This window comes from Euleptes europaea, chromosome 3, assembly GCF_029931775.1.
Source record: "Euleptes europaea isolate rEulEur1 chromosome 3, rEulEur1.hap1, whole genome shotgun sequence".
Taxonomy (NCBI): Eukaryota; Metazoa; Chordata; class Lepidosauria; order Squamata; family Sphaerodactylidae; genus Euleptes; species Euleptes europaea.
In genome coordinates, this window is record NC_079314.1 from 44,043,275 (window position 1) to 44,057,196 (window position 13,922).

A 13,922-nucleotide genomic window follows, 5' to 3' on the forward strand; every position below is an offset into this window, starting at 1 on the left:
TCTATAATCCTCTGCTGAAACAAGAGGAGTAATTGATTTGTGCCTGGTGTAATTACGGAATTTCAGATTTATCTGTAGCAAGAAGGGTTATCTGAAAACCTCTGGAGGATCTCATTAATATTCATTTAATTCATCCATTCATTCATTTATTAGATTTCCATACCGTCCTTCCAAAGCTCAGGGTGGTTTACAATGCAATAAATACCACAACAATATAAAATTAAAAACCAACACTTATTTCAATAATTCAGTATTCAGCACTATGAGTCAGAGGCATCAAATTGGCCAACAGTTACATGGAGGGTAATAGAGTGCATCCCTGGAGAAAGGAAGTAAACCAATCCATGGCAATACCTCTCACACCCAGTGCCGGGTGCCGGCCCATATTGGCAGTGTGGTGCTAGTATTACTCGGTATCCTAAGCAATGCACAGGCTGGCCTTAGGGTTGTTGTCTGAAAGTTCTCAGTGGCAGAGCAAGAGTTCATTTTTCAGAATGTTAATTGAAATGGAGACATAGCAGCTTGCTCAAAGTCATTTGGGGATTCCTTAACAAGCCATGTGGAAAGCTAGCTCACGTATCACCTCATCAAGTGGATCAGTCAACTTTTCCCATGCCACAGGTGATCCTTGCTGGAATGCTGGGCACTGACAAATTTTGCTGTAGCCTGCTCTTCATGAAGTGATGGTCATGGGGTATGGGCATTTTTAGGTATCATAAATTTCACTGTCATAATTTTTGTTTCCCTTGAAATAGCATGTTTTGTCTCAGCAGAGACTTCCAAATTTTCCTGACTTGTTCTAGGAGAAAGTTGACTTTGTGAAATGAGATTTGAGAATTTGGGTCCCCCTTTCCAGTTTATTCTTGTAGAACTTGGATTATTTTAAAAGAGGTTTTTCTTTTCCTTCTCCTTCTGTTTCCTTGGGGTCAGCAATCCCCTGAACTATATGTATACACTGCATGCATATTTGAACCATAATTGTAACCGTAACCTATTGGATGCTTGAAAAACAAAACTAAGGTCCTTCCCTATGGATATCCTTGGGTTCAGCATGCATTACAATTATGGAGGTGGTTTCTGTGATGTGGATGGTTTCCCCTTCCAGTGGTTGTCCCTTGCTTACTTGTTGGTCTGTTTGGGGTAAGGGCTTTTATAGACCTGTTCTGAAGTCTTTGAAGTGTACAGTACCGCATAGAATCTTCTCTTTGAGCTGGTTTATATTGAAAAAAAATATGGAATTGTCTGTGGAGCTGCCAAACATCTGGGCATTCTGTCCTGGTTAAGTGCGATGTGTACCACAAACCCTATGATGTAAATAATCTTCGTTCTTCGAAATCACAGAACTAGGCTCTCTTTTTTTATAACAGTTTTGGATCTGGATCAATATTTGGTTTTCTCATAAGGTCTCTGTTCATTTCTTGACTTCCTTTCTTTCTGGTTCCCACCCTTTATTTTCTTTATCCCTTTCCTAGTCTCTTTGCTGTTTACCTTTCAGCCTCAATTCCCCCACCTCTTTCGAAATTCTGATTCTGCTACATGGCATTTATATAGCACTTTATGGGGTTCAAAGGATTTCCACATCTATTATTTCTGTGATCCTTGCAACCACCGTTCATTGTAGAGGGGGGATAATCTGTTAACTGATAGCAGCTTGCCTGTGGTCACTGAGTTCAAGGCAGAGGCAACATTGTGCCATGGATATTCAATGTTCACCCATGCCTCTCCAGCCAAAAGACAGGAGAGTATGTCTATTTCCACTGTTTTTCTCCCTCCCAGCACAGACCCCAGTTTTGTCCCCTTTGCTATTCCTTTGAGTCTGTTGCCTCTCGCCAGGAACACAATTTCATGGGGCTTAGTGGGCTGCAGCAAGAGAGGGGAGGGGGTAAGACAAATCAAATCATCTATTATTACAGCCAAAGGCCAGCATAAAATGTAAAATATACATAAAATATACATCCTATATTAAAATTATACAACTTCCACTTACAGCATCTCATCTGTACCAGTTAGTCTGAAGACAGATTTGCTCCATGAGGTCTGCTCTGAGATAAGATCTTGTTGAATACAAGTCACTGAATAATACTTTGCTCTTTCCTCTGTTTTATAGTATTGTTCTTATGGGGAATTTGAAAAGGAACAATGACAAGTATTCTTAAAGTAAACTTTCCCCTACTTCAATTTGAATTAATGTAATAGCAGGCTTTGAAATCTGGTGGCAAATCCCTCTGCCCCTCCAAATCTGTTAGAATACCCCCGCCCAAATCACATACTGTTATCTAAAATTTATTTATTCATTTATGCCTTACTTTTATCTCCACTGAATAGTCAGAGTGGCTTACAAGCTTCTCCCCTTCTCAGTGATTATCTTCATAACCACCCTGTGATATAGATTAGGCTTAGGCTAAGAGCATGTGACTGGCTCAAGGTTATCCAGCAGGTTTCCATGGCAGAATGGGGATTTGAACCTGAGTCTCCCAGATCCTAGTCCAGCACTCTAACCACCGCATCATGCTGTTTGACATGGCAACCAGTGCTCCAGATTTCCCTACATTAAAGTCTATGAAAATACTACTAACACTCAGAAAGTCTTGAAACTACAATTCAGTGTCCAGCCACCTTTCTGCATGACTGCAGGTACTTGCCTGTAGAAACTAGCAAAGAAAAGCACCTGGATAAACTGCAGAACATTAAAATGTTGATTAGCCAAGTGCCTAAATTCAGTCCTGCCTCAGGTTACTATTAATTTACTGTTTATTAGTGAATGGTTCACATTGCCATGGATTGCTGTCATAAAACTTTCTACAACAGTTTATTTCCCTGCAAATTGCTCAGCGTGTTTGCTTGACTTGGGGGTGGTATTTGTGGTACAGATCACCTTGGAAATAGAAAGACCAATATCTCTGTACTGGTCATAACATTTTAAGTCTGTCTTTGGCCTTTTACTATTCATAGATAATACAAATTGGCTTTGGTATCATTTTTATTATGCGCAGAAAGTTGTGGAATTGCTGGGCAGTCCTTTAGCTTTTGATCAGTGTACTGACTGTTCCTATTTGCTAAGTCTTATAAATTATCCCAGTTCCTTTCTTCCAAGCTTCAGCTGTGCACATTTGATTTAAAACCAAGAGAGAAGCCTTTCTTTTTCATGTGCCTTATATCAATATACCAGATGACATGTTCGGAACACTGCATCAGATAGAAAGACAAAGACACACAGTTAGCCGCACACATTTTTAGAAAATGCTTTTTTTTCCTGGTGTAAATACCCACACTTTTTGGCTTAGGTTCTCTGTGAGCTTTATAGGCCAAATCCCAAGCAGAGCTACTGGGTTTCTAAGCCCAGTGATGTAGATCTTGCGCCTATCCCACAACTTCACTGAGCAAAGTTTGAAGATTTCCTCAAGCCTATGGAACTTTCCTCTAACTAAAATGGGACTTCTGTTGAAGGAAGAGAAAGGCTCCTTAGGCTGGAGGAAGCATTCAAACTTTGCGAGCTTAAGTGGGAATTGCATTGGGGGAAGAACCACTTAAGTGGTAGGTATGGTCCTTCGGCTCCTTAGGGAAAGGTTGGATCGATGCCATTGACTTCAGGGGACTTAGAAGGATGTATTTCAGCTTAGTCCCTGCTCGAATATGGTCAGCTGCCTAGGGCTCCTGCCCCAAACTTTCCCCCCATGTTTCTGTATTGGGCAAAAAATAACATCCAAGCTAGGGTTGTTACCAAGTGTCATCTAAAAAGAAAATATGTAGTCAATCTGAACATTCCTGCTTTGGAGAAGTTTTAAGGGGACCGAAAAGATAAAACTAGTGAAACTTCTTCAGAGAAGTTCATCGTTATCATTTCATTGCTAGCAAAGTAGGTGGCCAGTCATAAGAGCAGCAAAACCAGAACATCAACAGACAAAAGTCAAAGGTTTCTGTGTACTCTCTGAACTTTCCAAGTCTGATGTAAAATATGACTTTGTAAATTAATCAAAACAAAACAAAAATTTTAAAATAGCCTGATGAGGGTCCAGAGGAGATCCAAGAAATTACAGGCCAGTTAGCGTAACATCTGTTCTGGGAAGAGATACAGTTATTAAGAAAATGGAGGAAAGGGTCGTACAGAGATGTGGCTTCTGGGAAGGGACTTCCCACCTCACCAGTTTTGGTTTTTTTGAGCAAATGGGATCTAGTTGACAGTATATAGCTGCACTTCCAAAAAGTGATTGGCAGTTTCTCACTAAAGCTGCCAAGTAAACTTAGTAGTCATGAAATAAAAGGGCAGTCCTCTCATGAATCAGAAGCTGCTTAAATGCAGGTAGCCAAGAGGAGGAGTAAAGGGACATTTCTCACAGTAGAGGGAAGTAAGGTGGGGAGTTCCCACAAGAATTTATATTTGGAAATGGTCTGGGATAAAGGTTGAGCACGGAGGTGGCCAAGCTTGTGGATAACACCAAATTATGCATGATGATGAGAAGTCTCCAAACTCAGTGAGTGGGCAACACCATGACAAATGAGGTTAAGTGTGAGTAACTATAAAGTGATACACATGGGGGCAAAAAATTGTAAGTAAATACATGCTGATGACCTCTGAAGAATGGGGAATGAAATGTCTTTCTCCGAAATTCACTTTTCTTAGATATAGCTGTTGATTTTTTTGTTCCCTTTTCCCCTTCTTTGATTTCTCTTTGTAGTTTCCCCTTGCATCTCTATGCACCCTTTTGTAACTTCAGTCCTTGCAGCTGTTTTTGATGATTATACTCTGGAGGTTGGTGCTCTAGCAGAGGGATAGGAAAGTTTGGGATGGCATTGCCTACCTCTGAGCTTTACCAGAATGAAATTCTGAAATTTTGTACAGCCTCCCTTCCTGCCCAACTTCTCTTCAGGTTTCTCTTTTGATCAGAATGGAATTGATTTGAAACAACCCCCAAATTCCTAAAAAGGAGGAAAGAAACAGATTGTTGGGTTTCAAGGAGAAAGTGGGTAAAGACGAATAAAGAGAATTGCTCTTAATGCTACTTCTGAACTATGTTACTGAGTAGGAAAGAGATCTTGAGGTCACTAGCTTGATTAAACTTTAGAGCAAATGTGCAGTTATGGTGAAAAAGGGGAAATCTAGAGTAGGGATTGCTAGGAATAGGCATTAGGAAAAAAATGGCCAATATTGTAATGCCAATGTACAGATCTGTGGTGTGTCCGCATTTGAAATACTGTGTATAGTTCTGGTCCCCTGTATCTCAAAATGGAGCAAAAGGGGGAAGCAAAATGGTTAAAGCATTTGAGTACTTTTGCAAGGAAAAGCTAAGACTTTTGGGACATTTGGCCCTATTAGCCCACTTTGGACTGGGCTTGGGAGCTAAGCAGGGTCAGCCACAGTCAGTACTTAGATGGGAAGCCACCAAGGAAGATTGGGGTTGCTACATAGAGGAAGGGAATGGCAAACCACAACTTCTCATCTTATGTCTGAAACACCCCATGGAAAAAGTCGGTTGCAACCTGACAGCATGTTTTTGGGACCTTTTTATTTAGAGAAAAGACAAATGAGGTTTATAAAATTATCCATAGGATGGAGACAGCCAATGAGAGAACATCCCATAATATAACACTTTAGCACCCACTGAATTTTATGGGCAGTAAAAACAAGACTGATCAAAGAAAGTATTCCTTCACCAAAGAATAACTGACTTGTGAAATTCATCGGTTCCGAGTTTAGTTAGCTTTTTAAAAGGGGATTAGACCCATTAATGGAGGATAGGGCCATCCATGGCTATTAGCACCAAGGTAGAAATGGAACCTCCTTATCAGAGCCAGGAGCAATCGGAACATGAGTGTTGGGAGCCAGAGCAGGGCAGGCCCTGCCCTCCACGCACTGCTCGGAAGCTTTTCAGTGGCATCTGGACTGACGTTGCATGAACAAGAGTGCTGGACTTCAGGGATCATTGGTTTATTCCTTTTTTAATTAAAAAACTTTATTACATACAAAAAATTACATACATACATAAAATTGGAGGAAAGAAAAAGAAACAAAAAATCAGTCAAAATTACATAACATTATAGATAAAAGTAATAATAATAATAATAATAATAATAATAAAAGATAACAAACTTAGCTACGCATATTAAAGCCAGCAAAATCATTACTCTTCTTCCTCTCCACATTCTTTATTTTTGAATGTTTTTTTCCTATTCTGGAGATTATTGGGATGCATCATTAGTTTATTCCATTGTGGCTGCTCTGAATGTTCCCAGGAGAACAGAATGCTGGGGCAATGACCATTTACATTTTTTATATTTTGAAATAGTATTAAAATCATACATTGCATGCTATGGGCTGACTTGAGGGAAGCTTTTTCTGTAGCCAAACTGGCCACATTAGACAGTTTAATAGGATCCCAGAATGAAATTGGGAATTGTAATGAAGATTTGCAGAAATGGGTTTGTGTATCAAAATACATTATGTACTGGAGTAATCACTGTAAGAGTTTTCAATTAGAGGAACATTTGTTTGCTTCTTAAGAAATTACAAGTCTTTTGTGAGATAAAAAGAAAAAGCTACAATGGAAGATGTTCTCCACTGTAATTATGAAAGAGCAAGAGGTGATGGGTTGTTGTTGTTATTGTTTTTGTATGTATGCAGCTTGTGTGTGCCAGATCTCTGAACCTTTGCCCCAGCTCTTTGTGTGTCTTGGCATCACCTCTATCCATTATGCAATTTTCTCTACTGTGGTCTTCCCAACTGATCTCATTTTTTTCGTTCTGTTGTTCCCTCTCCCCCTCTTTCTCTGTTCCAGACCAAGGCACAGTTCAGAAGGTCGTCGTCCTGCCCAGCAATTCCACAGCAAGTGGGGAACTCATATTAGAAGAACTGGAAGTTTTCCAGGTGTGTCTTGCTCTCCCTTATTCTTCTCCCTTGTGTGTGTTCACTTGTACAGAAAATTCTGATCTAAAGGAGCTTGGCAAAGAGGACATGTATTTGATGAAAGAGTGATGGATCTTTTAGCAGTCTATAACTTTTTTAATGTGAAACAAGATCCTGAAATGTATGTAATCTGCATTTATATTGTTTACTGTTCCTTAAATTGTCATCCTGACTTAAAGGATTTCAGTAACTTCATCTTTTTCCATGTTTCAATGGCTGCCAGAAGAAAGCGCTTTCTGCTGTGTCATGCTTGTGATCACACACAGCAGGACACCAAATTCTCTTGCTTTTGATTATCCGATAAGCACACTGACGCCAAGCTATAGATCTCAAGCAAAACAGCCTTGTTTTTGCTTTCCTGTACTTTGTTAAACCCCAGATATTACTGGTGTTGGAAAGACATAGGCCAGAATCAGCCTAAGTTGCAAAGACAGATAAAAAATTGGGAAGGAAAAGCCATCAGTTGCCATTGTACCTGTCAGTCATTTTGCTAAACCTCTCTGTAAATGCACATAAAGATTAGAAAGCAGCCATGTTGCAAAAACAATGAGTCCCCTTGTACCTCAAAGGTTGTGCCCCGATGAATGTGTTTTTCCACGATGTGGAAGGAGTAGTTCCCTAGATGCTTGAGCTACTGAGGAGGGGAGGAGCATCCCATCAACAGTCTATAAGGCAAGAGTCTATACTGGCTTGCCACTGGCTCTCTCCCACACTTTGACAGTCCACATAAGCTTTTGTATGTGAGAATCTGATGAAGTAGACTCAGGGCTGGCTCTTCAGCCAAGCCACCCAAGCACCTACTTGGGGCAGCCCTCTGAGGAGGGTGCTGATCCACCCCGGTGGCTTGGCACACTCCCAGTGGTATGCAAGGGCATCTCTGCACAACTGTGGTAGTGGCAAGGAAAAACAAGGCATGGCGTGCAGCTGTGTTGAACTTGGAGCCAGGGTGGAATGGTCTAAGCACTGGCAAACCCAACTGGGCAGCCTTCCGGCAATTTGCACTACTTTGTTAATAGTGGAGTGAGATTAGTTTTGGTTAATTAATGATCCCTAGTTTAAACCATGTAGTGTGGTGTCTTTATTTTGGGGCGTGGAGACACATGTCTTGCTGGGTCAGTCTGTAGTCCATGTAGTGGATCATTCATTGTGAGACATCCAACAACTGGAAGATGCTAGATGATCCAGAAATTGATTGGTGGTACATCCTACAGGCTGTGGTCTAGCTTGGGCCCATCCCTGGTCTATTCCGCTCCAGATGATGCGGTAAAACCAGATTTGCCCTAACTTCATTTTTCTCCTGTGATTATTCTCATTAATCCATGAGCTCCAGAAGAATGAGGAACACTCTTTTTCCATTATCATGATATTAAAAAAAAAAACAGAGGAAATGTTAGCTCTGTAATTTAAGATGGCATGCCTATTACCACTTTGGAGTGCCCTTTTACCCGACGAAGGAAAAGAGCAACATTCTAGCTCGCTTGACGTGTCCTTTGCATAAGTCAAACTCAAACAAAATGTCAAGTGGGCCAGCACTTCATTTTTTAACGCCGACATTTTGCAACGATAACCTAAATCAGCGGCACCAAACTACATGTAGTGCTGGGTGTCGGGTGCAGGAAAGGTTCCCTTTATCCTGCTTACAGCCTAATTAAATATGAGCTGTGAGAGAAAATGCTGTATGGTATCATCTCCCAAGCATAAATACAGGGATTTGTGACAAACCGCAAGAGACAGTTTGAAGGGGGCGATCAGGCTGTCTTCACTGGTGATGTGGTGCTTCAAGGGCTATTCTTCTCGGACTGTCTAGACTGTGTGAGTGTTTGCGTTGAGGAGTTTAATGCCGTCACGTCACGGGGTTCATGGGTATGGCATACTGACTGAGACAATCTATAGATGTCAAACACCGGGCGGCCCCTGAGAACGATGAGGTGCGAATTATGTCTCCATAAGGATATACTGTTATATTTAGGTTACTGTAATTATAACGTACTTACAACTATCAGAATATAGAAGTATAATTTTTTATTGCTTTGCAGAATAACGCACCTATAACAACAATGGCCATTTCATCGAAAAAGGTAAAAAAAAGAAAAAATAATAGTTAGGTTACAAGTGGGGCCCCACAAGGAACTTGTGGAAGCAGCCATCCCATTCCCCCATGTTTGCTTAATCCTCTCTCCCACCACCCCTTCTCTGTTTCTGTCTCTCTCCCACCCCCACACCTCTTGTCACTTTCTCTCTCACACACTCTCTCTCTGTCTCCATCCCCACCCCATCACTCTTCCTTTCTTTCCCTCCAATTGCTCTCACTTTCTGTCCTCACCCCCCCATCAATTACTTGGATCATGCCTGCTGCTGGATCATCCCTGGCTCTTGGGGACTGTCTGCAATTGCTGGGGGGGGGTGTCTCATAGCCCACTTTCCCCAGCCTGCTGCCCCACCAGCCCCATTCCAGTTCTCTGGCCAGGACGCCTCCAGACCCGTCTGCCCAGCTCCCTTGCCAGGTCCTGCGCCAGCCTTTTGTACTTAGCAGCAGAAGAAGGCTGCCGGACATCAGCAGCAGAAAGAGAGGTTCCACCTGGCTTTTGCAGCACCCACTGGAAGCTGCCTGATGGCGACTGCACTGCAGAGAGCCCTGCAGGACATGCTGGAGTGAGCAAGGACGGGGCAGAGAGACTTTGCCCCTGGACAGCCCTGTCATTGCCTGCTCCCTTGCCAGGACTGCACCATCCTCTTGTGACCGGTGGTGAGAGAAGGCAGCCTGGGGTCAGCGGTGGTCACAAAGGGCTGCCTGGCATTGACAGCACGTCAGCCTTTTACGATCTGGTGATGGGAAAAGGTATTGGCTGCAGCCACAGAGGGCTGCCCACAGCTCCACTGTCTCTGAGCCTCAGAGGCTGGTGAGGAGAGGGAGCAATGGTCGGGCTCGTGGTGGGGGTGGTACTTCTCCCCCCACAGCTCCTCCATCCTCAGCATTGCTGCCTCACCACCTCAGAGGAGAGGCAGGGCTAGCAGTAGCGGCTGATAATTTTTTTGTGTGAGAGGGATTAAACGCTCCCATCCATATTTTGTGATTTTTCTGATTTTCCTGCAAATCTGGGTGTTTCCCCAAGTTTGCAGGAAAACCTTCTTTCTCTCCACCAGGTCCTGATCCACAAATTTATGTATCTGCAGACTGGGGTACAGGTGGCTATTAGAATATATGATACTCTGCAGTCAGTATTGGTTTCAATACAATGTATACGGGCATGTATCAATGGTAGTTATTTCATCATAATTTCTTTGTTGGCAAACAAAGGGTGGGGAAAATAATGCGGGTTGTAGCTGGTCAGATACTCTAGTCTAGAAGCAAGACAAGCCTCAGAGGGTCGATATGGGTTCAGGAGGCAATGAAGGGCATGCCGTGTCCCTTGCCTCCTTGCACACTGCTTGCCCGATGAGTTCTGCCAGCAGCTCAGGAACTTGGGGGGAGAACAGCCCTGCATGCCAAGCAAAATGTTCTACCGTGCTGCTATTTGTCCCATGCGTTAGAAGTTGCTTACCCCTGAAATTCATTCTTAAATGTGAAACAGCATGTCACCACCTTAATATTGTCAAAATGGTACTCTAGACATAGCAAAATTGTTCTCCTTCATCTTCTTAGGAGGAAATTAAAATACCCAGGAAGAAGCAAGATATCAGATCACTAAACTCTCCTTACGACAGAATGAAACAATGGACTCCAATGTCTTAAAATCATTAATACCTTCCCTAAGTATTTCCTCACAGGAAGATATAATATTATCCCCATATTAACCTGAGAGTTCCCTCTGTTTGTTTTGGACTTCAGCCCGTTAGTGGCTCACTTCTTGACTTTTTTCCCCATTAATTTCATAAAAATGGGAGAGCTTAGGCAACTTTTAGCCGCACACTGGCTACGTTCTCCTAATCTCAGCTCCTGAAGTAAATCTCTCTTATTTCCTGTTGAACAGCAACAGTTGTATGTGAGCTCGGATGAAGGGGTGGCTCAAGTTTCCTTGCACCGCTGCCACATCTACGGGACAGCCTGTGCTGACTGTTGCCTTGCCAGAGACCCCTACTGTGCTTGGGATGGCAATTCCTGCTCCAGGTTCTACCCAACAGGGAAAAGGTAAGTAAGTCCAAGTTAGTGGGATAAGAGTTGCAAGCCTAGATTTAACCTTCATTTGCTGGGTGTGAACGAAATATGTTATTGGAAGGGCATTTTCATTGTTATCTTTTTTGTTGGCATGGTGTAACCACCAAGTGTACTTGCTTATTACTTAGCATTTATATAATACTTTCAGGGACTGAACTGCTTCACACACTTAACTCAGTAAAGCAGCCCTGAGTTCTTCTTCAGGTTAGAATGCTAGACAGAAACACTCTTCTTCCCCTCTACCTTGACTACCCTGGGTAATGTAGTCCTCAGAAGAAATGTTCGCATTTGTCAGTTGGATTCAAATCTTGGTGATTAGAATGGGTTCTTTAATGTTGTGGTACAGGATGATCACCAATGTACCTGTACATCTACCAAACAAATTTGAGAAGGAAACAAGAATTGCAGACCCAGCACCTAACTGGGGAGAGTCTGGTGGCCAGCCCCCAAACTAGCCGTATGCCCAGACCCCTGCATGCAACCCCCTCTGCCCCTAGACACGCAATGCTTTAGTCATTGATTTGCACAAAGTCAGAAATGGCCACAACTTTATTGAAACAGCAATAGGCATTGGCATGGCATGAGGACAGAACCAAACGATCAGATGACTCATCTGCCAGCTGATGTACCTCCTACTACCCAGCCTGCCTCCTGGCTGTAGCCTGGGATGGCAGTATGCTGGAACCACTCGGAAGGAAGCCTCCCTTCCACCTGGTGGGAGGCTACCCCGACAGCCCCTGAGCTGGGCATGTTTCAATCCTGGCCTCCCCCCAAACCCCTTATTGAGATCCCCAGAGTGGGGGAAAGGGGGCCAGCATTTCCCCCAAATTGGATCCAGCCCCATGCCAAAACCACCAGACATAAAGCTGTGACAAAGCAAAACAAATTGAACATAATTCTTACATACAACCAAAGCCTAGTAAAGGGAGGGTGGGCAGAACAACAAGAAGCAGAGTGAACAGGGAACAGAGTGAGCCTTCTTTATATACCCAGCTGGCTGGGAGAATTACCTCCCATGAAGGGCCCTGATTGGCCCATTTAAAATTTGGGGGCGGGACAGAGTGCAGCACAGCAAGCAAGGGGGCATCCCCCGCCAGTATTGCTGCTGGGCTGGCTGCCATTACACACAGCACGCAGTTGGCACCACACAGGAACCCTGCCACTCGCTCGCCGCCCAGCCCCTGAAGCCCAGGTCCTCACGGGATCCTGGAGCTGGCCCCTGCCTCCCCCCAGTATGGGCCCGCAATCCAAGGCTCCCAGCAAGTCGGAGCCTGCATTTGGTGTGACATTTGTTTTCTCTTTTAAGGTAGTTAAAATTGATCATTTATCTTATTATTCGGGGGGGGGGTAACATTCCTTCCTCATCTTCATTTCTTTTTTGTGACCTGGGAGGGTTGTGGTCCCCTGCTGGGATTTGCTGTGGCAGTTGTGGAAGAAATGATTAATTTTGTTTGCGTTCCCTCAGGAATTCAGGGAATCTTCCTCAAGTAATCTGTAGAAGTACTTTAAAATTATTCTGTGTTATGTCATCATTTAATTTAAACCATTATTTGGCTTAAAAAATAATCTTATTTTTCCTGTGGAGGGTTACATTGACAGATAGATAAGTTTTAGAAATGACAGTATTGTTTCCCTATTAAAAGCAATCAGGTAAAAGGGTTTTTTGGTGCATTTTTTTTAAATATGCTCTTCTTTGTGTGGCAGTAAGCATCAGACTAGCATAAAAGAATCATCCAAATCTTGATTTTCAGAAGAAGAATTTGGGGAAAGGCACAGTCAACTTTTCAAACACTAAAGATGGCCAAACTTGGATTGCTGCTCTTTTTATGTATTTTGTGGATCTTTGGTAAAAGCTTTTAATTATGGTTCTGTCTTTTTTTAGCTTCTTATTGCCTACCTTGGATCCCAGATTGTTTGAAGAAAAGCAAATTTACAAATATTTTAAATAAATAAATTCCTCTATTTTGTGCATTCCTATGCTTAACATCATGTGGGAAAGCCCATGGCACTGCTAGTGAACATGGGGCTTTCTGAGGCTTTCTTATGCCATTTATGCCTGGCTGTTTCCTCACCGTCACCCCTCCAACTACTTCAGGGCTTTGCCTTGATTATGCATGCATTTTCCGACTGTCAGAGGTCACCTTGCTGTCCCCTTGTGTTTCCACGCATTTTGACCATGTTTTCTGGATTTGTGTTTAGCCAGCATCCAGAAAACCCAGGCAAAATGTGCAGAAATGGGTAGGGGGAATGAGGCAACCTCTGATGGTTGGAAAATGCATGCATAATCAAGGCAAAGCTCCAAAGCACTTGGTGGGGTGATGGCAAGGAAACAGTCATGCATAAATGGCCTTAGACTGATAATTAGGGCTGCAAAAAAGCAAGCTATTTGCCAATTTGTTTGGCAAAATAGGTTTGTTTACAAGGCCCAATTCCAAATTGAATTCTGATGTTTGGCAGGAGGATCATGAATGGCTAGGTCCAAGCAGGAAGCAAAAGAGATGGTTCGCAGGGCCATCCTACGAGGTTGCACTCTTCTAAATCCATTCAAGTCAATGGCTTAGAAAGGTGTAACTCTGCTTCAGATGGCACTGTAGTGAGTCCTTGATGTGCCACCATACATGGCTGGTAATCTGTGTTTGGCATGTCAAACGTGCAATTCTGTCCCTTCTCCACACCACCCAAGACACTAGGAAAAGCCCAGCCTAATCTCAAATGTAGGATTTGTACTATACATCCCTTAATTTTTAAAAATGACAATAGCTGACTGCATATATCAACATTAAATTCTGTTTGGTGCAATACATATTTAGAAGATCAAGTCAAAATTCAGACTCATTGTCTACTCCTGAACAGTTTTAGAAAGCA

At 42.8% G+C, this 13,922-nt stretch overlaps 1 protein-coding gene across 1 annotated transcript in view; it reads left to right on the forward strand.

Moving 5' to 3' along the window:
- SEMA3C (semaphorin 3C) overlaps positions 1 to 13,922 on the forward strand; it is a 159,720-nt gene that overhangs the window by 127,169 nt on the left and 18,629 nt on the right. The window contains exons 12-14 of the mRNA XM_056845836.1: positions 6,774 to 6,862; positions 8,938 to 8,979; positions 10,873 to 11,030. Of these exons, the coding sequence (XP_056701814.1) occupies positions 6,774 to 6,862; positions 8,938 to 8,979; positions 10,873 to 11,030 (289 nt within the window). The remainder of the gene's footprint in view (positions 1 to 6,773; positions 6,863 to 8,937; positions 8,980 to 10,872; positions 11,031 to 13,922) is intronic.